The sequence below is a fragment of the Ceratotherium simum genome, chromosome 20 (genome assembly GCF_057802395.1).
Source record: "Ceratotherium simum simum isolate JZ-2026a chromosome 20, ASM5780239v1, whole genome shotgun sequence".
Lineage (NCBI taxonomy): Eukaryota > Metazoa > Chordata > Mammalia > Perissodactyla > Rhinocerotidae > Ceratotherium > Ceratotherium simum.
The window spans coordinates 56,641,114-56,664,318 of record NC_141919.1 but is presented as its reverse complement, the minus strand read 5'-3'; the positions used below and the strand labels follow the sequence as shown (position 1 = coordinate 56,664,318).

At 37.7% G+C, this 23,205-nt stretch overlaps 1 protein-coding gene across 1 annotated transcript in view; it reads left to right on the top strand.

Annotated features, from left to right (window-relative positions):
• SLC71A2 (solute carrier family 71 member 2) overlaps nt 1-23,205 on the top strand; it is a 76,559-nt gene that overhangs the window by 16,933 nt on the left and 36,421 nt on the right. The window contains exon 2 of the mRNA XM_004442718.3: nt 13,186-13,281. Within this exon, the coding sequence (XP_004442775.1) occupies nt 13,186-13,281 (96 nt within the window). The remainder of the gene's footprint in view (nt 1-13,185; nt 13,282-23,205) is intronic.

Sequence of the window (23,205 nt, the reverse complement as noted above, 5' to 3'; positions counted from 1 at the left end):
TTTTTTCTTTCCTCCTCAGTTACCAGTTTTCAGAATAATGGTTTGGTTTTCTAGCATCCTCCAGAGATTGAGGAACTTAGAAATTTGAACATGTATGATATGTTTCAATCCAAGGCAGTTATTACCCTTTTTACTCAGTCTTTGTCCAGTGGGAGTTCCTTCAGGTTGGCTCCTAAATCCTTTGATACGACTGTAGTCTTTGATAGCATCTTTGCTTTTGGCAAGATATGTTCCAGGATCATGTATATTTTTTAATGCAGACCTGGAATCAGCTATTTGTCCAAAAAGTCTCTTTTTCTTTTAGAGGGAAAATAATATTTCAAGACCACACTCTGGGCCCTAGTGGGTTCTCACTCCTGTTGTGTTGCTCATTTTTTCTAGATCTTTTCAGTGGCTAGAAAAGTAAATTCTAACTATTGTTCTTTAAGGTAATATATATCATAATCTGTGTTGATATTTTAAAACCAAACTTAGGATTTTAAGTTTTTGCTTCTTTGATTTTACATTTGTATCTTTTTCTCTTATAGTGAAAATCTTGCTTCCTGGTGACAATAGCATAGTAACTTATTTACTGTATTCACCTACTTACATTTGAAAGTTTCAGAAAATAAAAACAATGTTATTACTACCAATATTATTACTTAAAACAGTTTAAGATTTTTTTGGTTTTCTTTTTGCCCTTAGAATATAGCCTTTAAGGATGTGCATGCAAATTCTTTATTTTAAAGCAACTAAACCACGACTTGATACATAGTTAGGCTGATTTATTTCATTTGGATTTATTTTTGTTTTAGAATTAGTTAAAGCATGTACATGGTTCCAAAGTCAAATATATAAAACAGGGTATGAAATTTAGCTTCTATTTCTGTTGCCTCCACTCCCTTCCCTCCTTCCTCCTGTGTGTAACTGCTTTTCATTGGATGCGTATTTTTCTTCCATCTTGGTTTTTTTTTGTTTTGTTTTGTTTTTGTTTTGTGAGGGAGATCAGCCCTGAGCTAACATCCATGCTAATCCTCCTCTTTTTGCTGAGGAAGACTGACTCTGAGCTAACATCTATTGCCAGTCCTCCTCCTTTTTTTTTACCCCAAAGCCCCCTAGTAGATAGTTGTATGTCACAGTTGCACATCCTTCTAGTTGCTGTATGTGGGACACGGCCTCAGCATGGCCGGAGAAGCGGTGCGTTGGTGCACGCCCGGGATCCGAACCTGGGCCGCCATCAGCGGAGTGCGTGCACTTAACTGCTAAGCCACGAGGGCGGCCCTGTTTTATATTTTAATATAAGCAAATACACATATGTGCATAGGTATTCATCTTTGGACCTCTCTTAGATAAAAAGTACTGTATATTGCACAGTATTCTGTACCTTGTTTTTTTTTACTTAACAACATATCCTGGGCATTGCTCCAAAGCAATATGTAGAGGTCGCCTTTTTACTACTGTATACTACTCCAGTGTGTGGATTTACTGTAGTCTATTCTGTTAGTACTTTACTGAATGAACACAGTACCCCCCCCCCTTTTTTTTGGATTAGTTATAGTGTTGCCTTATGCATATGATACCTTGTATTTTATCTTTGGGCCAAATCCCTAAAGTGGGATTGTTGTTATTTCAGAAGATAAACATGTAAATAATTTTGCTAGATGTTGCCATATTGTTGCCAGTTTTTCTTTGGTGAGGAAGATTGGTCCTGAGTTAACATCTGTTGCCAATCTTCCTCTTTTTTTTCCTTGAGGAAGACTGTCCCTGAGCTAACATCTCTGCCAGTCCTCCTCTGTTTTCTGTATGTGGGATGCCCCCACAGCATGGCTTGACAAGCGGTGTGTAGGTCTTAGGTCTGTGCCTGGGATCCAAACCTGTGAACCCTGGTCCACCGAAGCAGAGCGTGTGAACCCAACCACTATGCCACCGGCCACTGTACCATTTTTTCATTCTCATTAGCAGTGTAAGAGCATGCTGTCAAACTTCAATTTTTGCTATTCTGTTAGTGAGAAATTGTATCTGAGGAAGCTTAATTTTTCATTTTTCTTATGAATGAAGTTGAAGGGTGATTTGATATCTTATTCTATGAACTATTTGTTCATGTCTCTTGCCCGTCTTTCTATTGAGTTGTTAGTCTTTTTCTTATTTTCTTTTTTAAGCATTTTTATGTTAGAGATATTAGTTGATTAGCTGACATAAGTTGGAATATTTTTTCACCCACAGTTTGTACAGCCTTTGGATTATTGTTCCAGCCCTGCAGTTCCACTTCTAGGAATTTCTTCTAGAATGCTGTACAGTTGTATATATAAAAGGATATTAATTGTCCCAGCAATTCCACTCCCAGTAATAGACTGCACATAGCCAAGGGAATTTGAAACATGTGTTTCTAAAAACACTTGTACATCAATGTTTATAGCAGCATTATTCATAGTAGCCAAAGGTAGAAACAACCCAACTGTCTATTAACTGATGAATGAATAAACAAAATGCAACAGAATGGAATATTATTTGGCCATAAAAGTGAATGATGAACATGGATGAACTTTGAAAACATGCTGAATGGGAGAAGCAAGACACAAAGGCCACATATTTGATTCCGTTTATATATGATACAAGAATAGGCAAATCCGTAGACACGGAAAGTAGATTTATGGTTTCCAGGGGATGGGATGAGGAGAGAATGGGGAGTGACTGCTAATGGGTACAAGGTTTATTTTTGGGGTGATGAATATATTCCAGAATTAGATAGTTGTGATGGTTTTATTTATTTATGATTTTTATTTTATTTTTTTGTGTATATAAGGAAGATTAAGCCTGAGCTAACATCTGTTGCCAATCGTCCTCTTTTTGCTGAGGAAGATTGGCCCTGGGCTAACATCTGTGCCCATCTTCCTCTACTTTATATGGGACACCACCACAAGATGGCCCGACAAGTGGTGCATTGGTCTGTGCCCAGGATCCGAACCTGCAAACCCCAGGCCTCCGCAGCAGAGCGTGCGAACTTAACCTCTATGCCACCGGGCTGGCCCCTGTGGTGGTTTTATACAGCCTTGTGAATATACAGTCATGCACCACGTAACAACATTTTGGTCAGTAATAGACTGCACATATGATGATGGTCCCATAAGATTATAAGGGAGCTGAAAAATTCCTATTGCCTATTGACGTCGTAGCCATTGTAACATCATAGCTCAGCATATTACTCAGATGTTTGTGGTGATGCTGGTATAAGAAAATTTACTGTGCTGCTGGTTGTATAAAAGTATAGCAAAAAAAGTATAGTATCACTGCCCCTGAAGACCTTCCAGTGGGTCAAGACACAGAGGTGGAAGACAGTGATATTGATGATCCTGACCCTGTATATGCCTAGGCTAATGTGTGTGTTTGTGTCTTAGTTTTTAAAAAACAAATTTAAAAAGTGAAAAACATAAAAAATTTTAAAAATAGAAAAAAGCTTATAGAATAAGTATATAAGGAAAGAAAATATTTTTGTACGGCTGTACATGATTGTGTTTTATGCTAAGTGTTATTACAAGAGTCAAAAAGTTAAAAAAAATTATAAAGTTTATAAAGTAGTTACAGTAAGCTATGGTTAATTTATTATTATTATTATTTTTTTATAATTTTATTTATTTATTTTTCCCCCAAAGCCCCAGTAGATAGTTGTGTGTCATAGTTGCACGTCCTTCTAGTTGCTGTATGTGGGACGCGGCCTCAGCATGGCCGGAGAAGCGGTGTGTCGGTGCGCGCCCGGGATCCGAACCCGGGCCACCAGCGGTGGAGCGCGCACACTTAACTGCTAAGCCACGGGGCCTGGCCCCTGGTTAATTTATTATTGAAGAAAGAAAAATCTTTGTTTATAAATTCATTGTAGCCTAAGTGCACAGTGTTTATAAAGTCTACAGTAGTGTACAGTAGTGTCCTAGGCTTTCACACTCACTCACCACTCAGTCACTGACTCACCCTGAGCAACTTCTAGTCCTGCAAGCTCCATCCATGGTAGGTGCCCTATACAGGTGTATCATTTTTTTTTATACTATATTTTTATTGTACCTTTTCTATGTTTAGATATGTCTAGATACACAAATACCATTGTGTTACAGTTGCCTACAGTATTCAGTACAGTAACATGCTGTACAGGTTTGTAGCCTAGGAGCAATAGGCTATCCCATATAGCCTAGGTGTGTAGTGGATCATACTGTCTAGGTTTGTGTAAGTACATACTATGATGTTTGCACCATGATGAAAGTGCCTAACAATACATTTCTCAGAACAGATCCCCATCATTAAGTGATGCATGACTGTACTAAAACCCAATGAATTGTACACTTGAAAATGATGAGTTTTATGGGATGTGAATTATATGTCAATTAAAAAAATAGGGGTCCGGCCCACTGGCGTAGTGATTAAGTTCACGTACTCTGCTTCGGCGGCCAGTGGTTTGCGGGTTCAGATCCTGGGCGCAGTCCTACACACTGCTAATCAAGCCGTGCTATGGTGGCATCCCATATACAAAATAGAGGAAGATTGGCAACAGATGTTAGCCCAGGACCAATCTCCTCCCCCCAACAAAAAAAGTAAAAAAATAAAAAATGCATATCAGTAGTCTAATTATGAGAGAACATTAGACAAATTCAAATTGAAGGACATTCTACAAAGTAGTTGGTAAAGAGTATACCAGTACTCTTCAAAAGTGTCAAGATAATGAAAATAAAAACTAAAAGTCTTAGGAACTGTCTGAGATTGGAAGGGCCCTAGGACACATGAGAACTAAATGTGTTGTGAAATCCTGGATAAGATCCTGAACCAGGAAAGAGAAAAAGTTAGTGGGAAAAATGGTGAAATTCAAATAAGATATATAGGTTAAAGTAGTGTAGCAATGTTAATTTCCAGGTTTCTTTAACTGTGCCATAGTTATATAGGATGTTAACGTCTGGGGAAGTTGGGTGAAGGGTATTACAGGAACTCTGTACTGGTTTTGCAGTTTTTCTGTAGGTTTAAATTATTTCAAAATAAGAAGTTTAAAAATAAAAATTGTTAACTGCAACAGCATTAACAAAGTGGAAACTGCATAGATATCCATCAATAGTGGAATGGTTAAAATTATGGTAAATTCGTGCTATGGAATACCGTGTAGCTATTACACAGAATGAGGATTTGCATACAGTGACATGGAAAGAGAGAGATTAAGGTAAAAAAAGATAATGCAGTCATGCACTGCATAACAGCATTTCAGTCAGCAATGGACCACATATACAATAGTGGTCCCATAAGATTAGTACCATATAGTTTATGTGTATAGTAGGCTATACTATTTAGGTGTGTGAAAGTACTGTAGGGGAGGAAGAAATTTTCCTCTACCCTTCTAGGTGCTTCTGGCCAGTCTAAGAATTAAATTGACATAAGACAGATTAACAGGAGAAAAACAAACAAAAGTTTAATAACATGTATACATAGGAGAAACTCAGGAAAACTGAGTAACTCACTAAAATGGCTGAAGCCCTCGCCTTAAATACCATCCTCAGCTAAAGACAAAAAAAGGTGTTGGGGGTGGGCAGAGTTGGGGACGTCAGAGGGAAGGAAGGCAATTCACAGGTAGATGAAAAGGAGCAAAGGTTTGGAAAACAAGTGTTTGGCTACACAGAAACAGAAGAACATAGAAGGGAGCCTAATAAACAGGCTTTTCTATGACTGCCACCTAGTTCATGTTGATAATAGCTTGCTTCCTGAGACAGGTTTATTTATCTGAATTCTTTTAGGCAGTTAAGGAGGAGGTAACAAGAAAAACTTTGAGTCTTGTTTCTTAAAAATAATCAGCCTAAAATAATCCTCATGTTAAAGAGACATTCTGGGGTGGCAAATTTTGTTCCCCTTCAGTGTGTTCTATAATGTTTGCACAACAAAATTGCCTAAAGACGCACTTCTCAGAACATATCCCCATTGTGAAATGATGCATGACTATGTATATTCTGTTACCATTTATGTGAAAGTATGTTTTTACCTATGAATGCACATGCATAAAAATATGACATTTCTAACATTGTGATTACCTATGGAGAATAGAACGTATATATTCCCTTACTTGAAGGTTTCACAACTTTTATATATTTGTGTAACAGTTGTAATTAAAAAAAAAATCTGTAAAAGAGAACACAAAAAGACAATAAACTTATTTGACTCTGCTATTTTATAAAACATTAGGTGGAAGAGAAATGCTAAGTCCAAGTAGATACTGTAGTTCCGTTAGTTCTGCCTTTCATAAGTTTGATATTTTGGTTCTTTGTATTTAAGCTCATCAGCTAGCTTTTAGGAATATTTGTGCAATGATTCATTGGTTGGTTGCTATGTCCTGCTTTGAATGAAATCCCAGGGAGTACTTGTTTTGCACCTCAGGAGAAAATCACAGCAGGCTTAGTTAACAGAGCTGAGTCTAGAAGTTGTTTTCCTTCTCAAGCAATACAATGTTAATTCCATAAAATAATAAAATTAATTATTCAGTGCTTACTGTTTCCGATGATGGATAGTATACAATCTTGTGAACAAAATACTAGGACCATGCCTTTTTATTGACATACAAGCTAACTTCTAATATGCTAGGAAAATCATCACTAAGTTAAAAAAATCCCTGCACTTAGCACCCTGGAGCACCCTATATATGAGAGGCAGCTCAAAGACAAGTCTAGACCTGCAGCTGCTCTTGGCTCTTTCTTTTTGGGGTTTATGTTTGAAAGAAATGGGTCTTAATCCATATAAATGTCTCATCAGCTTTAATCCCTAGGCTTCCTTTCCTTCAGTATCAGTTGCTTTTGAAGATCTTTTCTATAAAGGAGGAGGATGCTCTTTTGGGATCTCTTACACGATTTTGTATATTCCACATGCATATATATGGAAATGTATATATATATACATGTTTCTTTAATTGTGGTAAGATAGACTTAACATAAAATTTACCATCTTAACCATTTTTAATTGTACTCTTTGTTACCGTCCAACGTGGGGCCTTCTGCTTGCCACAAGACATGGAATAGTCAAGAGGCAAGGTGGTAGAAAAAGGACCTTTTCATTACAACTTGCTAGCAAGAGGGAAGATGGCCGACTCATGTCCAAAAGAACCATCTTAAGGGGGCACGAAATCTTACAGCAGTTATGTAGGCCATTGGGTTATTGGGGAGGGGGTTAGGAATGTTGACCTTCTGGTGTTACAGACTGGGAGTGCCACACCAGATCTTTGAGTTTCCACTGATGATGGCTATCAGCATAGATTCTCTGTTCGGGGGTCATCACATTCCTAAGGAACTCAAAAAAACAAAATTATCTCATCGCAGCTGAGAGGCACATGCACAAGCAGGGGTCGTAAAGTCTACAGAGCAGTTAGATCTCCTGGAAAGTGCGTATCCCGCTGGGTTAGTTTGTCAGAGGTCATTCAAAGTTACAATAGAGTTTTTCTTTTTTACAGTATGGCTTCCCTTATGTCAACCTTGTCTTGAGCTGGTATCAACTTCCGTAGTGTTAAATATATTTGTATTGCTGTGAAACCAATCTCCAGAACTTTTTCATCTTGTAAAACAAACTCTATATGCATTAAACAAAAATTTCCTTTTTCCCCCTCCCCCCAGCCCCTGGCAACCACCATTCTACTTTTTGTTATGCATTTGACTACTCTAGAGACTTCATGTAAGTGGAATCATACAGTATTTGTCTCTTTGTGATTGGCTTATTTCCCTTTGCATAATATCCTCAAGGTTTGTCCATGTTGTAGCATCTTCCACTTGCTTATATTTTAAGTCAGATGACACCCATGCTCCCCTGCCACTGCCACTGTGAACTATTTATATTTTTTTTAGTCTGGCCTTCAAAAATTGAGATCTCAGCAATTCTTGTTTCCTTTTTGGCTGTAATATCTATAATACATAACTACTCAATCTACTCTTTAAAACAGTAAACAATGATGTTTGTATGAAGATTATTTTTTAATCTCACAAATATTTTATTGAGTCATGTGTGGACCAAGGGATGAGATTGGAGAGCTAAAAAAGAGACCTCAAAAAAGTCTTAAGAGTTTAAACTTAATCATGAAGGCAAAGAGGGGTTGTATCAATTAATAATTACTATATAAGAAACTACCCCAAAATTTAGTGGTTTAAAACAACAACCATTTATGACAATTCTTTGGGTTAGTAGTTTGGGCTAGGCTCAGCTGGGAGCTCTTCACCGGATTTGCTTTGAGTTACTCATGCTTCTGCAGTCATCTGCAGGCTTGATTGGAGTTGGGTGATCTAAGATGGCCTTGCTCCTATGTCAGGCGGTTGGTGATGGCTGTTCACTGGTTGGTCTAGGGGGCCTCAGTAGGGACGGATGCTCATCCTCCTGTGCCTAGAAGAAGTCCATGTTGTCACTTCACCAAACATCTGTTGGTTAGAGCAAATTGTTAAAGCAGCCTAGATCCAGTAAAGTAGAGAAATAGACTCTACCTTTTGATGGAACTGGCAGCACAGTCAGATTGTGAAAAGGTTGTGTGTACCGGAGTGGAGGAATTTGTAGCTTATTTTTTGCAGTCTTGCACAGGAGTGATAGGATGAGATTTGTATTTTAGAATGATTACTCTGAGTGTATGGTCAAGGAACATTTGGAGGAGGCAGGGAAGAGGAGTCAAGGCAGGATTAAGAGGCCATTGCATCTCTCCCATGCATGGGAGAGATGGTGATATAAGTTTGTAAACACATCACCACACACTTTTTATCCCCTGCTTCTAAGCATCTCAAGATATTCCGTACTCATTTATAAAGGGGCAAAATGGAGCAGGGAGACATTGAGCTGATCCAGAGAGACTGTCCTAGATCAGGCTCAACTAGAGATAATCAGTTAAGTTTTGATAAAGCCTCTTTAATTAGCTCAGATAATTTAAAGGAGAAACCTGTGACACTTCTTTTTTTTCATCAGCATACTGACCACCAAGAGCTTAGGAAGAATTGGAAGGCAGGCAGATTTATTTTTGTCACCTTCTTATATCCAGTTGCCCACACAAAGTTCCTGCCATACCAAGGCCCACCTGTCGTGCTAAATTTCTCTCATGTATCATTGGTGTTGGCAAGGGATGAATGATAGTTCAATTAAAGTAATTTATGTAGATGTGAGAGTAAGAAGTGTTTGCATTTCAGAAGAGATATTTGTTAGTTTAAACAATTTCTAATTGATATATCTAAACATGTTATATGTGAACAAAAAAGTGGGTTGTCTTTTTTTGCAAGGTGTTAAAAATAGCATAATAGTATAAAGATATGGTTATGTGTCGCTTAATGACAAGGATATGTTCTGAGAAATGCATCGTCAGGTGATTTCGTCATTGTGGAAACATCATAGAGTGTACTTACACAAACCTAGATAGTATAGGCTCCTATACATCTAGGCTATATGGTACTAACCTTATGGGACCACTGTCGTATATGCAGTCTGTTGACCGAAACATCGTTATGCAGCACATGCTTATATATGCACATATGCACACAGACTAAAGTGTGTGTATCTGTTTTTATATTAATCAGCATTGCAGCCACATGGATGTCTATCCCAGTGGTCTCCATAAATAGAGCTTCATTGCCTGGGAAAGAGCACCAAACCACAGAAACTGCAAATAAGTAGGGTAGACTTCCTATGCTTCCTACTGTGAGCTGTTTTTAGAGTTTTTGCAGATTCTTATATGCATCATGCATGATAAAATGAAAGATTCCAGAGGACTAGTTAGAGTATTTGTTGACATATTCACCCACTGTTTGGAAGTAGTTGCTTTGCAGTGTGGGATGGGTCACTATCAGAATTTTCGCCCAAATAATTAGGAAATTATTAGTAAATGCGTATAGGCTGTTTACCTTTTTACATTTATTTTTGCCACCATTTCTCCTACTTTTGTTTGTTTTTGCTGTAGATTTTAAAATAGACTCCAGACATCTTCTCATTTCACAAATACATTACTATGTATCTCTAAGAGATAATGACTTTTTAAAAAATTCTTACTTCAGTGCCATTATTACAACGAGTATAATTCTTTAGTATCATCTAATACCCAGTCCATTTTCAAATTTTCGTGATTGATTCAAAATTGTCTTTTTTTCCACTTTGAGTCAAAACCCAAAGTCCACATATTGCTTTTGGTTAATATTTCTTAAATTCTTACAGTCTATATACTAACATAGTTCTCCCTCCATTTTTTTTTCTTTGCCCATACCATTTCTTTTCTTTCTTTCTTTTTTTTTTTTTGTGTGAGGAAGATCAGCCCTGAGCTAACATCCATGCCAAGCCTCCTCTTTTGGCTGAGGAAGACTGGCCGTGGGCTAACATCTGTACCCATCTTCCTCTACTTTATATGGGATGCCGCCACAGCATGGCCTGACAAGCGGTGCATCAGTGCGCACCCGGGATCCGAACCTAGGCTGCCAGCAGCAGAGCATGCGCAGTTAACTGCTATGCCACGGGGCCAGCCCCTGCCCATACCATTTCTGTGTTGAAGAAACTGGATCATTTGTTTATAATTTTTTTCTACATTCTGGGTTTTCCTGTTTAAAAGAACGGAGAAAAGATGTTAGTCTCAGAAGAGATCCTTCTTCCATCTCACCTGTACTCTGTTGAGTGCCTGTTACTAGAGTGGGCTGGAGAAGGGCTATTTGGGATACATCATTGAACAAAAATCCTTTCCTTAAACATGGCAGTTACATTCGCATTCCAGGGAACAAAATGAATCGTAACAAAACAAAAACAAACAAAAATGTAAACAAAATGAATCGTAAAGTTAGTTAGAAATTCTCTAGAAAACAATAGAGCATAACAAGGAAATAGGGAGGTGTAGGACCTTGTTGGATGTGTAAGATGTGTGGCTGAGTATAAGTTGTGTCAGAATGTGGTAGAAGCCGTGGAGGCTGCAGCAGAGGAGTAACATGATCCGATTTACATTTAAATCATTTAAAATACATTTAAATCAGATTTCCATTCAATCTGGCTGCTGTGCAGTGGGTGAAGGAGCAAGGGTGGAAAGCTACTCTGTAATCTGAGCAAGAGATGGTAGAGGATCAGACCGAGGAGAGCCAACGAGGGAGAGAAGAGTGAAGGACAGTGGCAAGGTTTCTGGCTCCAGCAGCTGGAAAGACTGACGCAGAGGGCCTCAGAAGGCTTAGTCACAGGCAGAGGCTGAGTAATTGCTACCCTTTCCATTCACCATTCTTTTGGTAAAGGACTTGTGAAAACTGGTGCTTTTTGAGGGTTATGTTAAAGGCCTTTTGATTTTGTTGTTGTTGTTGTTAGATGATTAAATGGTTCTTTTTTTTTCTTTTAAACTTGTAAAATGCTTTCTGTTTTGCCAATGTTTTATTTAGTGGCATTTTAACTGCTTATTATTAGACATTGCAAAAATTTAGAAGTTTGTAAGTTGGATTTTTAATAACAGTTGTTCTTGGTTCTTTTTGAAAAATTTTAAAACTACAGAAAATTGAAAGAATAGTAAACTGTTCCCTTCATCTAAATTCAGCAATTAACATTTTGTGACATTTGCTTTAGAAAGTAAATATGTACCAATTTTTTTTTGGCCAAACCATTTGACAGTGAGTTGCAGACATCAGGGACACCCATGAAATTTAACATTAATGCTATATGATTATCTAATATATAGTCCATATTCAGATTTTTTCCTACTGTCCCCTTTTCATCTAGGATCCAGTCTAGGATCCTCCATTTGGCTGTCAGGACTCTCGTCTCCTTTAATTGATACTGGCTCAACACAAGGTTGACATAAGGGAAGCTATATTGTAGGAAAAAAAACCATATTGTAACTTTGAATGACCTCTGACTAACTAACCCAGCTGGCTATGCACCCTCCAGGAGATATACATGCTCTGTAGGTTTTGTGACCCCTCCGCACTGCAATAAGTTGATAACTTTGTTCTTTTGAGTTCCTTAGGAATATGATGATCCCCGGGCAGAGAGTCTATGCTGATAGCCATCATCAGTGACAACTGAAAGATCTGGGTATAGGGCGTTGGTCTGGTCTCTGATGCATATCTAGTAAAATAAAAGATTATCAGGCACTTAAGACCAGATGTCTGTCCCTACCCGGAGATCAGATGGATGCCTCCACCCGGAGACCAGCTCCCTATATAACTGGCCTGTAGTCTTTGTTCTATAAGATGGTTCTTTCAGACATTAGTCGGCCATCTTCCCCCTTGCTAGCAAGCTGTAATAAAATCCTTTCCCTCCTACCACCTTGCCTCTTGACTTTTGGCATGTCTTGCAGTGTGCAGACGACCTGCCTTGGGTGGTAACATAATCTGTACAAGTCTCCCTACCTTTACTTTTGTCTTCTATGACATTGACATTTTTAAGGAGACCAGGCCACTTGTCATGTAGAGTGTTCTGCAATCTGGATTTGTCTGATCATTTCCTTTTGATTAGGTTCTAGTTAAACCATGCAGATGTACTTTTACCTTTTGAAGACTTCAAAATATAAGCATAGGAATAGTGTGGGTTTTACAAAGTCTTTTATAAGTATCACTTCCAGTTACTGCCAAGTGCTACTTAGCAAAGCACCTGATCCTGTAATAAGCATTGTCACAGAGTGAAAGAACATTAAATTGAGCGGAATTTTAGATTTCATCTCCAGAAGTCACAAACTACAGAAAACTAGCAGAAGAGGCACAGTCTTAAAACAGAAACAGAAAGCTGGATTTTGACACCTTTAGGTATGGAGTGAGTTTTCAGATTGGACCTAGTCCTTATTGTTCTTCCCCCATGCCTATTATTTAAATCGTCTAGGCTGCCCCTGAAGCTTTTGAGCATATGACCCTGATGCCCACCTCTCTCATTATGTAGCTAGGGAAACTTCAGGCTCAGAGGCCAAGTTGCTGAGGAACACATAGTTAGTGAGAGATAAAATAGTCAGGTCCTAAAACCTCAGTCTCTTAAAGACCCGGTAGATCTTCCACCAAAGCTCCAGTGACTTTCATTGATGGGACAAATGGAAAGTGTATACTCTTGGCACCTTCTATGATTAGGGAAGATGAAGGGATTTAGGGATACCACAGAATGAAGTTTTATCTTAAATTGTATAGTTAGGTCTGAAGTTTATTTTATACAGGGTTTTTTTTGGTGTTAGATACCATTTTAGGATAATGGATTTCTTATATCTGTTTACTGTGTTTCATAATAACTTTCTTCCTTTTTTAGCTACAAGGCTTTGGCCGACCAAGTGTATACCATGCTGCTATTGTCATCTTCCTTGAATTCTTTGCGTGGGGCCTATTGACAACTCCAATGTTAACCGTAAGTATTGCTAAACTGGGTCCTTGTTTATGAGAGCAAAAGAGAAGTTCTTCAGCATATGTCCCCAGGGCTATATGTCTAGGTATGTCTGAGAGTAGCTCTTGACAGTGATTTAAGACAGCTTATTCCATTGGGTTGTTTCCACTGTATAGGCTGTGAACCACTGCAACAAAACACCTGGGATGCTTGTTAAATATTCCTGCGTAGCAAGGTGCTCCCACTGAACCAGAATCTTGGGAGTGCTATGAATGAACTATAGATATTTAAGAAGATGGTTAAGATGCCCTAGGGGAAATTATTGCAAAGCTTTGTTGAAGTTTGTAACTTACTTTGTATAGATGTAATGGCCTTTGACTTAAGAATGTAGTAAGTACCTTGTAACACTGAACGTGATAATTGTAAGAATGTCCAAATTTTCTTTTTGGGTAGCTTAGCTACAGCCATTTCTTTGCAGAGGCTGTACTAAATTTCTTAGCAAGAACTTGGATGTTTGGTGCATGGTGTGGTTAGAGGGAAGAGAGGTGCTAAAGAAAAGATGAGGGGGCGCTGGCCTGGTGTTGCAAGCAGTTAAGTGTGTGCGCTCTGCTGCTGTGGCCTGGGGTTTGCCGGTTCGGATCCCGGGCATGTACCAACGCACTGCTTGTCGAGCCATGCTGTGGCAGCGTCCCATATAAAGTAGAGAAAGATGGGCACGGATGTTAGCTCTGGGCCAGTCTTCCTCAGAAAAAAGAGGAGGGTTGGCATCAGATGTTAGCTCAGAGCTGATCTTCCTCACCAAAAAAGAAAAAAAAAGAAAAGATGAGGGTGCAGATTTTAGGTGCCTAGTAAATATTTAACAATTTTTATAAAGATATTTTTTAATTGGCCTTAAATTTCAGTTGTCTTAAATTGTCCTTTTTTTTTTTTATTTTAAATAATTTTAGTTATTTATTTTTTTCCCCCAAAGCCCCAGTAGATAGTTGTATGTCATAGCTGCACATCCTTCTAGTTGCTGTATGTGGGACGCGGCCTCAGCATGGCCGGAGAAGCAGTGCGTCAGTACACGCCCAGGATCTGAACCCGGGCCGCCAGCAGCGGAGCGCGCGCACTTAACTGCTAAGCCACGGGGTCGGCCCTTAAATTGTTCTTTAAAAAGCATTGATGGTTGGGGCCGGCCTGGTGGCGCAAGCGGTTAAGTGCACATGTTCCGCTGCGGCGGCCTGGGGTTTGCCGGTTCGGATCCCGGGCCCGCACCGACGCACGGCTTGGCAAGCCATGCTGTGGTGACGTCCCATATAAAGTGGAGGAAGATGGGCATGGATGTTAGCCCAGGGCCGGTCTGAGCAAAAAAAAGAGGAGGATTGGCAGATGTTAGCACAGGGCTGATCTTCCTCACCAAAAAAAAAAAAAAAATCATTGATGGTTAACTCTTCCCAATCACCATTTTGCCTTAATGCAGAATCCTTTTAGATACAGATAAACTTTGTTCCCAAATTAGGTTTAGAAAATAGAGAACTTGAGAGGGTGGCTGTTAGCCTTACATAAGACTTTGCTATATACTTTTTAAAGTTTTTAATTCTTCCGGCACATTTAAAATACAACTTGATTTAATTAAAATTATAACTTGGATGGGACAGTTGATTTAAAAAGTTGCCCGTGTTTTTAATCCTCTGTTTTATTCTTTCTCATTGCACTGCCTTTTCCTTCATAATGCTTTACTATGGAAGGTAACTGGTTATTAGTTAGTGGGGTTAAGTGGTCCCCGTTTTAAGTTTCATGAGATCCTGCCTGCCATGTTCATCACCGTGTCCCTAGTGCCTAGGGCTGCCTGGGACACAGTTGATGCTCAATATGTATGTTCTTTGAACAAATATATGTGTTGCAGTCACACACATATGTGTCCTTGAGTGATTGCTTCTCCAAGACATATTTTTAGTATGAATATAGACACACCAAGCCACTCATTTTAAGGAACTGTGTTATTATTTAATTTTTGGCCCTAGTTCTCTGAATTTTTCCCCCTAGCTCTTTAGGTTACAAAGTTAAGAGTTTCAAAGAAGTGTTTTTCTGATGCAACCAGTTGCCTATAATCTGTTTTAGTGGTTCAGCAGGTTTCTCAATATAGAAGTATTCCTGTAATCATTCTTTATTTGATAAGAATTCAAATTGAAATGAACAATACTTTAGTGTTTTTGATGCCCTGTCAGAAATTCTAAAACCTCCTTCCAGACAATTAAAATCCTTGGGCCTTTTTCACCCTAAACCAGATTGTCAGATCCGTTTAATTTTAGTTAATTAATTTTAATATGCCCAGGGACTGATGCACCTTCCTTCTTAATACCCAAATCAGGTAATTTTCCCAGGGTTTCTGTATCCCTGTTAGACCCTGGAATGCAGTCTTAGAAGCGAGTTAAAATGTTGCTCTACTGCCTCTTTGCAGTTTCTGAGCAGTTTTGCTGCTTGCAAAGATTTGGTTAAAATGAACATTTGTGTGTGAGGAGTACAGAGTTGTTAGCATCACTTTCTGATGTCATAGAAGTGTTGCTGAGTTAGTAGATGTGCTCATTCTCTTTTTTTTTTTTTTATAATTTTATTTATTTATTTTTTTCCCCCCAAAGCCCCAGTAGATAGTTGTATGCCATAGCTGTACATCCCTCTAGTTGCTGTATGTGGGACGTGGCCCCAGCATGGCCGGAGAAGCAGTGCGTCGGTGCGCGCCCGGGATCCAAACCCGGGCCGCCAGCAGCAGAGCGCACACACCCAACTGCCAAGCCACAGGGCCGGCCCAATGTGCTCATTCCCTTTTTCTGAGGTCTTGGTGTCGCTAAATTAAGCTAAATATCCTTTACTTTCCTATTTCCCCCAGCCTTTACACCACAGTTTGTTGTTTCTTTTTTGATGTGGAGAGACTGGTTCACTCCTCCTTTTGAAGAGAAAGGTTTTCTCTAGCACATCCCCTCCACTTTCTGCCTTTTCTGGTTGGACAGAAAAGTGATAATGTTAGGTGGTTTGATAAGGAAGGGACGAAGTTAGGGTTTGTTTCATTACAACTGGAGTTCATTTATCCTCTTCTTTATGTTAGGGTTTACTATTGTCCGATTTCTAGTTCTTAGCATCTTGAATCTTTCACCCACTATGGTGTAACTATTAGGGTGATGGTTCGTGTGTTTTCTTATTTTTTCCTTGCTGTCGCTAGTGGACAGCACTCTGTCCTGTTTCCATCAGGTGAGAAAAACTTGAGGTCAGGATTTGAAGATACAGAACAGTACATACATATTAATATTTTGTCTAATCTGTCTCTGCATCCTGGCACTCATTAGGACACTCTCTTTAAAGTAATATCAAACAATTTACGTCTTAGCCATTTTCTCTGTGACATTTGTTGCCTATCTCATGTAGCCATGTCCTAGATTACAACTTTAATTTGTTAATTAAGCACCATCAGAAAGGTCTTCACCCCAATACACTGAAGCAAATTTGTAAAGTTGGCCTCACACAGTGGCCTTACCTTCTAGTAATAGTAGTTTGTACATAAAAATGACCGCTCTGGTCTTACATCCCTGCCTGACATTCTACCCTCTAGTCAAAACGTGCCTCCCCTTAGAGGGCCTGATCTCATTTTAATGTAAATAATCTGATTAAACTAATTTAAATGTATTCAGATATATTTAAATAGAGCACTTATTTCAATAAAGATGTACTTAATATTAGTTCCTGTAAGTGAAGAATTTTATTCTTGTAATTTGCAGATTTTCTTTTGCAAGCTGACATTCCTGAAACCCTGCTAGAGACTCAAGGACTCAGTGTTCTCCACTATGCCATCTTCTCTATATGGTGATCTAATAAGCCAAAGAACACTCTTTAAACACTTTCCTGCCACATTCAGTTTTCCTATCCCTTCTTCCTCACTCTCAGAATATGTGCCCATTCATTCAACAAGCATATATTCTATCTTATCAGCCCCTATTTGCTCTGCAGTCCAGCTCTTCTGCCTCTTTGACTTAATCACTGTTTCCTCTTGGGAGTTGGGGTGGATGGGAGGGGACAGGACTATTTGGCAGGCATTTTGGGCATAATATGCAGGCTCTTTGTTGTGTGACTTGCTCTCATGTGAAAAGGAAATAAAATTCTAACTATAGTCACATGGAGACTCTTCCTTTCTGGAATCACAAGATGTTCCAGGCTCGTCTTACGGTTTTGATAGATTTCTAATGATATTTTAACCAAAGTACCCAGAACTTGCCCTCTTATGTACATCATAATGATTAAAATGAGGTAAGTAGCACTCACTAAAAGTATCTATAATATATGATCACAATGTGTTAAATCTTTGCTTTCTTTTGCACAACTGACTGTTATGATATAATGAGCATTAACTACATAGATGCAGTGACTTTTGCTTGGGATTTATTTCTTTCCTATTATTGTCTGTTGTATGTTGTAGTCTGTAGCATACTTTTATGTTAATAAACTTGTGAATGCTTAAAAAAAGACAATGCTGGTTTCCAGCTTTCCTGATCAATACAATTATAAGAAGAGTTGACATGAAAATATAAAGTAACCATTGGTGGATCTCCTTATCTTAAAATATGATATATAAAACATTTGATGTGCTTTCTGATTTTTTAATAGATTTTTTTCAGCACTTTTAATATCATTATATTGCCTTTGGCATCCATTGTATTTGATTGGAAGTCAGCTTTTAATAAGTATTGTTCCTCTATGTCAGGGGTCTGAAAACTGTTGCCCACAGGCCTATTCTGGCCTACTGCCTACTTTTATGTGGTCTGTGCACTAAGAATGATTTTTACATTTTTAAATGGTTGGAAAAAATCAAAAGGTATTTGGTGACACATGAAAATTATATGAAATTCAGATATAAGTATCCATAAATAGAATTTTGTTGGACTACAATGATGCCCATTGAATGTGGCTGCTTTTGTGCTACAGTGGCAGAGTTGAGTAGTTACAGCATAGACCATGTACTCTGAAATATTTACTATGTACTATATATCCCTTTACAGAATAAGTTTGTCAGTATCTGCTGTATGTGGTGATTCACTTTGTTTTTGTTGCTGCTTTAGAGATTTTCTCTTTGTCTTTCAACAATTTGACTGTGCTATAATGTGTCTAGGAATGGATCTCTTTCTATTACTTTTACTTGGGGTTTGTTTAGCTTCTGGGATATGTAGATTAATATTTTTTATCTAATTTGGGAAGTTTTAGGCAATTATTTCATCAAATATTTTTGCTGCCCTTGCTCTCCTCTCTTTTTGGACTGTCATTACACATCTTTTTACACTTGATAATGTTTCTCAGGTCTCTGAGGCAAAGTTAATATTTTTTCTAAAAATTATTGTCAAACTTCTGACTTTTAACATGACGATATAAGGAGGTCAACAAATTCTCTTCTAACGGAGCTGGACAAAACAGTCAAAAACAACCATTTCAGTGCTCTGGAATTCAACCAAAGGCATAGAACAAACTGAGAAGCCTTTATTTATTAAGCTACTGAACTTTAGGCAAGAACAGTGAGTTTGCGGTTCTGAGCTGTGTCCTTTTGCTATAATAAATTGTAACCGTTGAGTGTAACACTTTCTGAGTTCTGTCAATCCTTCTAGCAAATCACTGAAATTCATTCTATTGTTGATGGACATTTGGGTTTCCACTTTTTACCTATTACAAATATTGCTGTTGTGATATTTCTTGTATATGTCTTTCGGTGAATGTGTATACATGTTTCTTGTAATATATACCTAGGAGTAAAATTGCGGGGTTTTGTTCAACTTCGGTATATACTGCCAAAAGTTTTTCAGTGGTGGAACCAATTTACCCTCCAGCCAGCCAGGCTCCACATCCTCGTCAACAATTGGTATTTCATTTTAGCCATTCTGTTGGGTACAGGGGTCTTAATTTGCATCTTCCTAATGATCAATGAAGTTACCTCCCTTTATGTATATTTATTGGTCATGTGAATATCTTCGTGACATGTCAGTTCAAGCATTTCATCTATTTTAAGTAATTGGGTTGTCCTTTTCTTCTTATTTGTAGGAGTTCTTTATATGTTCTGGACACAAGTTCTTTTTTTGCATGTATGTACGTGTGTGTGTGTAAAAACATACGTATTTACTGCTAATATCTTTTCCGCCCTCCTTGGATTGCCTTTTCACTCTCTTAATAGTGTCTTTTGATTAACAGAAGTTCATCATTTTTATGTAGTTCAATTTATTAATTTTTTCCTTATAGTTAGTGCTTTTTAAAAATCTTAAGAAACTTTCTTCCTCCCCAAAGCTTTATTGGTTTATTTTTCACACATAGATCTACCATCCATCTAGAAAAAATCATTGTGTTTTGTAGGGGTCAAGATTCATTTTGGTTCCAGATGGATGTATAGTTGAACCAGCATCATTTGTTGAAAAAAATCTTCCTTTTCCCACTGTATGTGTCAACTTTGTGATAAATCGAGCAACCAAATACATATGGATTTGTTACTAGGTTTTGTATTCTTTTTATATATATGTCCTGTGTCAATACCATGCTGTGTTGATCTCTATAACAATATCTTGATATCTTGTATAACATTTGTTGTTTGGTTCTTCTTCCCCAAGATTGCCTCGGCTATTCTAGGTCTTTTGTTTATCCATATACATTTTATAGTCAACTCTTCGATATTCACAGAATAACTTGCTGGGAATTTTGATTGTGATTGCATTGACTATAGATTAATTGGGGGAGAACTGACAATCTTTACGATATTGAGTCTTCTAATCTATTTGGTATATCCTCCTTCTGTGTAGCCTTTAAAAATTTGTCTGAATAATATTTTGTATTTCTCAATGCAGAGATTTTTCACTAGATTTATTCCTAGGTATTTGATGGGTTTTGATGCTATTGTAAATAATTTAGTTAAAGGTTTAATTTTCTGGTTTTTTTTGTGGCTGGCACATAAAACAACAATTTGTTTTTGTGTTTTTTTTTTTCCTTGTGAGGAAGATCAGCTTTGAGCTAACATCCATGCCAATCCTCCTCTTTTTCCCGAGGAAGACTGGCCCTGAGCTAACATCCGTGCCGATCTTCCTCCACTTTATGTGGAACGCCGCCACAGCATGGCCTGACAAGCGGTGCGTCAGTGCGCGCCAGGGATCCGAACCCCGGGCCACCAGCAGCGGAGCGCACGCGCTTAACCTCTACGCCATGGAGCTAGCCCCTGTTTTTGTGTTTTGACCTAATGATTTTGTGTTTGTGTCTAATGATTTTGCTAAATTCACTTATTAATCCTAATAGTTTTTCTGAAGATTTTTATATACACAATCATATCTTTTGTGAATAATGATGGTTTTTGACTTTTTTCTTATTGCATTGGCTATGACAATGTTGAGTAGAAGTACAGTGTTGAATAGAAACAATCATAATGAGCATCCTTAAAGTATGGATGATCTCTGGTAGAAAGCAATCTAAAATTCACCACTAAGTATGATGTTTACTGTAGATTCGTTTCTGTAGATACTCTTTATCATAGAAAGGAAGTTCTCTTCTCTTCCTACTTTGCTTACAGTTGTTTTCATGAATGAGTGTTAAATTTTATCAAATGAAGTTTCTGCCTGTAAGCAGATAATAGTAAAAATTAGATTTTTCCCTTTATCCTGCTAATGTGGTCAGTTACATTCGTTTTTGAATGTAAAGCCACCCTTGCATTCTTGGAATAGATTTCACTCAGTTGTGATATATATTTTTTATATATTGCTGGATATGATTTACTAGTATTTTTTTAGCATCTTTGCCTCTATAGTCATAAGAGATTGGTGTGTAATTTTCTTTTCTTATAATGTCCTCATCAAGTTTTAGTGTTAAGATTTTGTTGGCCTTACGACAATTAATTTGGAAAAGGTCTCTTTCTAGTCTCTGGAAAAGTTTGAATGAAATTGCTGATATTTCTTCTCTAAATGTTTGGAAGAATTTGCCAGGGCTGAAGTTTTTTGGTTTTTTGTTAATTTAGCAAAGATTTTTAATAACATTTAATTTTTAAAAATGAGATGTGACTATTTAGATTTTCTGTTTCTTCTAGTGTCTGTTTTGGTAACTTGTATTTTTCAAGGAATTTCTTCAGTAAATGTATAAGAGTCTAGTTTATTGACATAAAGTTGTTCATAATGTCACCATTCTTTTTTTTTGAAATGGAGATATAATTGACATATAACCCTAGTTTTATATATATATATATATATATATATATATATATAAAATAATATATATATTAGTTTCAGGTGTACAACATAATGATTCGGTATTTGTACATTACAAAATAATCACAGTAAGTCTGGTTAACATCCATCACCATCCATAGTTAACAAAATGTTTTTTTCTTGTGATGAGAACTTTTAAGATCTACTTTCTCACCAACTTTCAAATATGGAGTACAGTATTATCAACTATAGTCACCATATTGTACATTACATCTCTATGACTTATTTATTTTATGACTAGAAGTTTGTACGTTTTGACCCCTTTCACCTACCCCCTACTCCGCCTCTGGCAACCGGCAATCTGTTCTCTATATCTCTGAGCTTCATTCTTTTTTTTTTCCGATCTCACATAAAAGTGAGATCATACTGTGTCTATCTTTCTCTGTCTTATTTCAGTTAGCATAATGCCTTCAAGGTCCATCCATGTTGTTAGACATGGCAAGATTTCATTCTTTTTATGGCTGAATAATATTCCATTTATATATATATATAAAGAATAAATGGATATGTGGATATATCTTACAGTTTCTTTGTCCAGTCATCCATCGATGGACACTTTGGTTGTTTCCATATCTTGGCTACTGTAAACAGTGCTGCATTGAACATGGAGATGCATATGTCTTTTTGAGTGAGTGTTTTTGTTTTCTTGGGATAAATACCCAGAAGTGGAATTGCTGGATCATATGGTAGTTCCATTTTTAATTTTTTGTGGAACCTCCACACTGTTTTCCATAGTGGCTGCACCAATTTACATTCCCACCAACAGCACACAAGGGTTCTCTTTTCTCCACATCCTCACCAACACTTGTTATTTCTAGTCTTTCTGATAATAGCCATTTTAACAGGTGCGATATCTCATTGTGGTTTTGATTTGCATTTCCCTGAGGATTAGTGATGTTGAGCATCTTTTCATGTACCTGTTGGCTATCTGTATGTCTTCTTTGGAAAAATGTCTATGCAGATTTTCTGTCTGGTTTTTTTTTTTTAATGTTTATTTTTTATTTTATTTTATTTTATTGTGAGGAATATCAGCCCTGAGCTAACATCTGTGCTAATCTTTCTCATTTTGCTGAGGAAGACCAGCTCTGAGCTAACATCTGTTGCCAATCCTCCTCTTTTTTTTTTTTTTTACCCCCCAAAGCTCTAGTAGATAGTTGTACGTCATAGTTGCACATCCTTCTAGTTGCTGTATGTGGGACGCGGCCTCAGCATGGCCGGAGAAGCGGTGCGTCAGTGCGCGCCTGGGATCCAAACCCGGGCTGCCAGTAGCGGAGCGCGCGCACTTAACTGCTAAGCCACGGGGCTGGCCCAGTTCATTCTTTTTTCTAATATTCCTTGTGATTTCACCTTTGACTCCTGGATTATTGGCAGTGTATTGTCTAATTTTTAAACATCTGGGGATTTTTCTAGCATATCATTGTTATCAGAGAAGATATTATGATTTATTTCAGTTCTTGAAATTTATTGAAGCTTGCTTTATATCCTAGTATGCGATTGATTCTGATAAATGTTCGTTATGACCTGAAAGGAATAAGTATTCCATGTTTGGAGTAGTGTTCTCTATGTTAAGTGTGTTGTTTGTTAATTATGTTTGATGTCTTTTATATAATCACTGATATTTTTTGTCTACCTGTTCTATCATCTGTTGAGAGAGATGTGTTTCTCTTCTACCTTTTGCATCATTGTTGTTAATGCAGCTAAA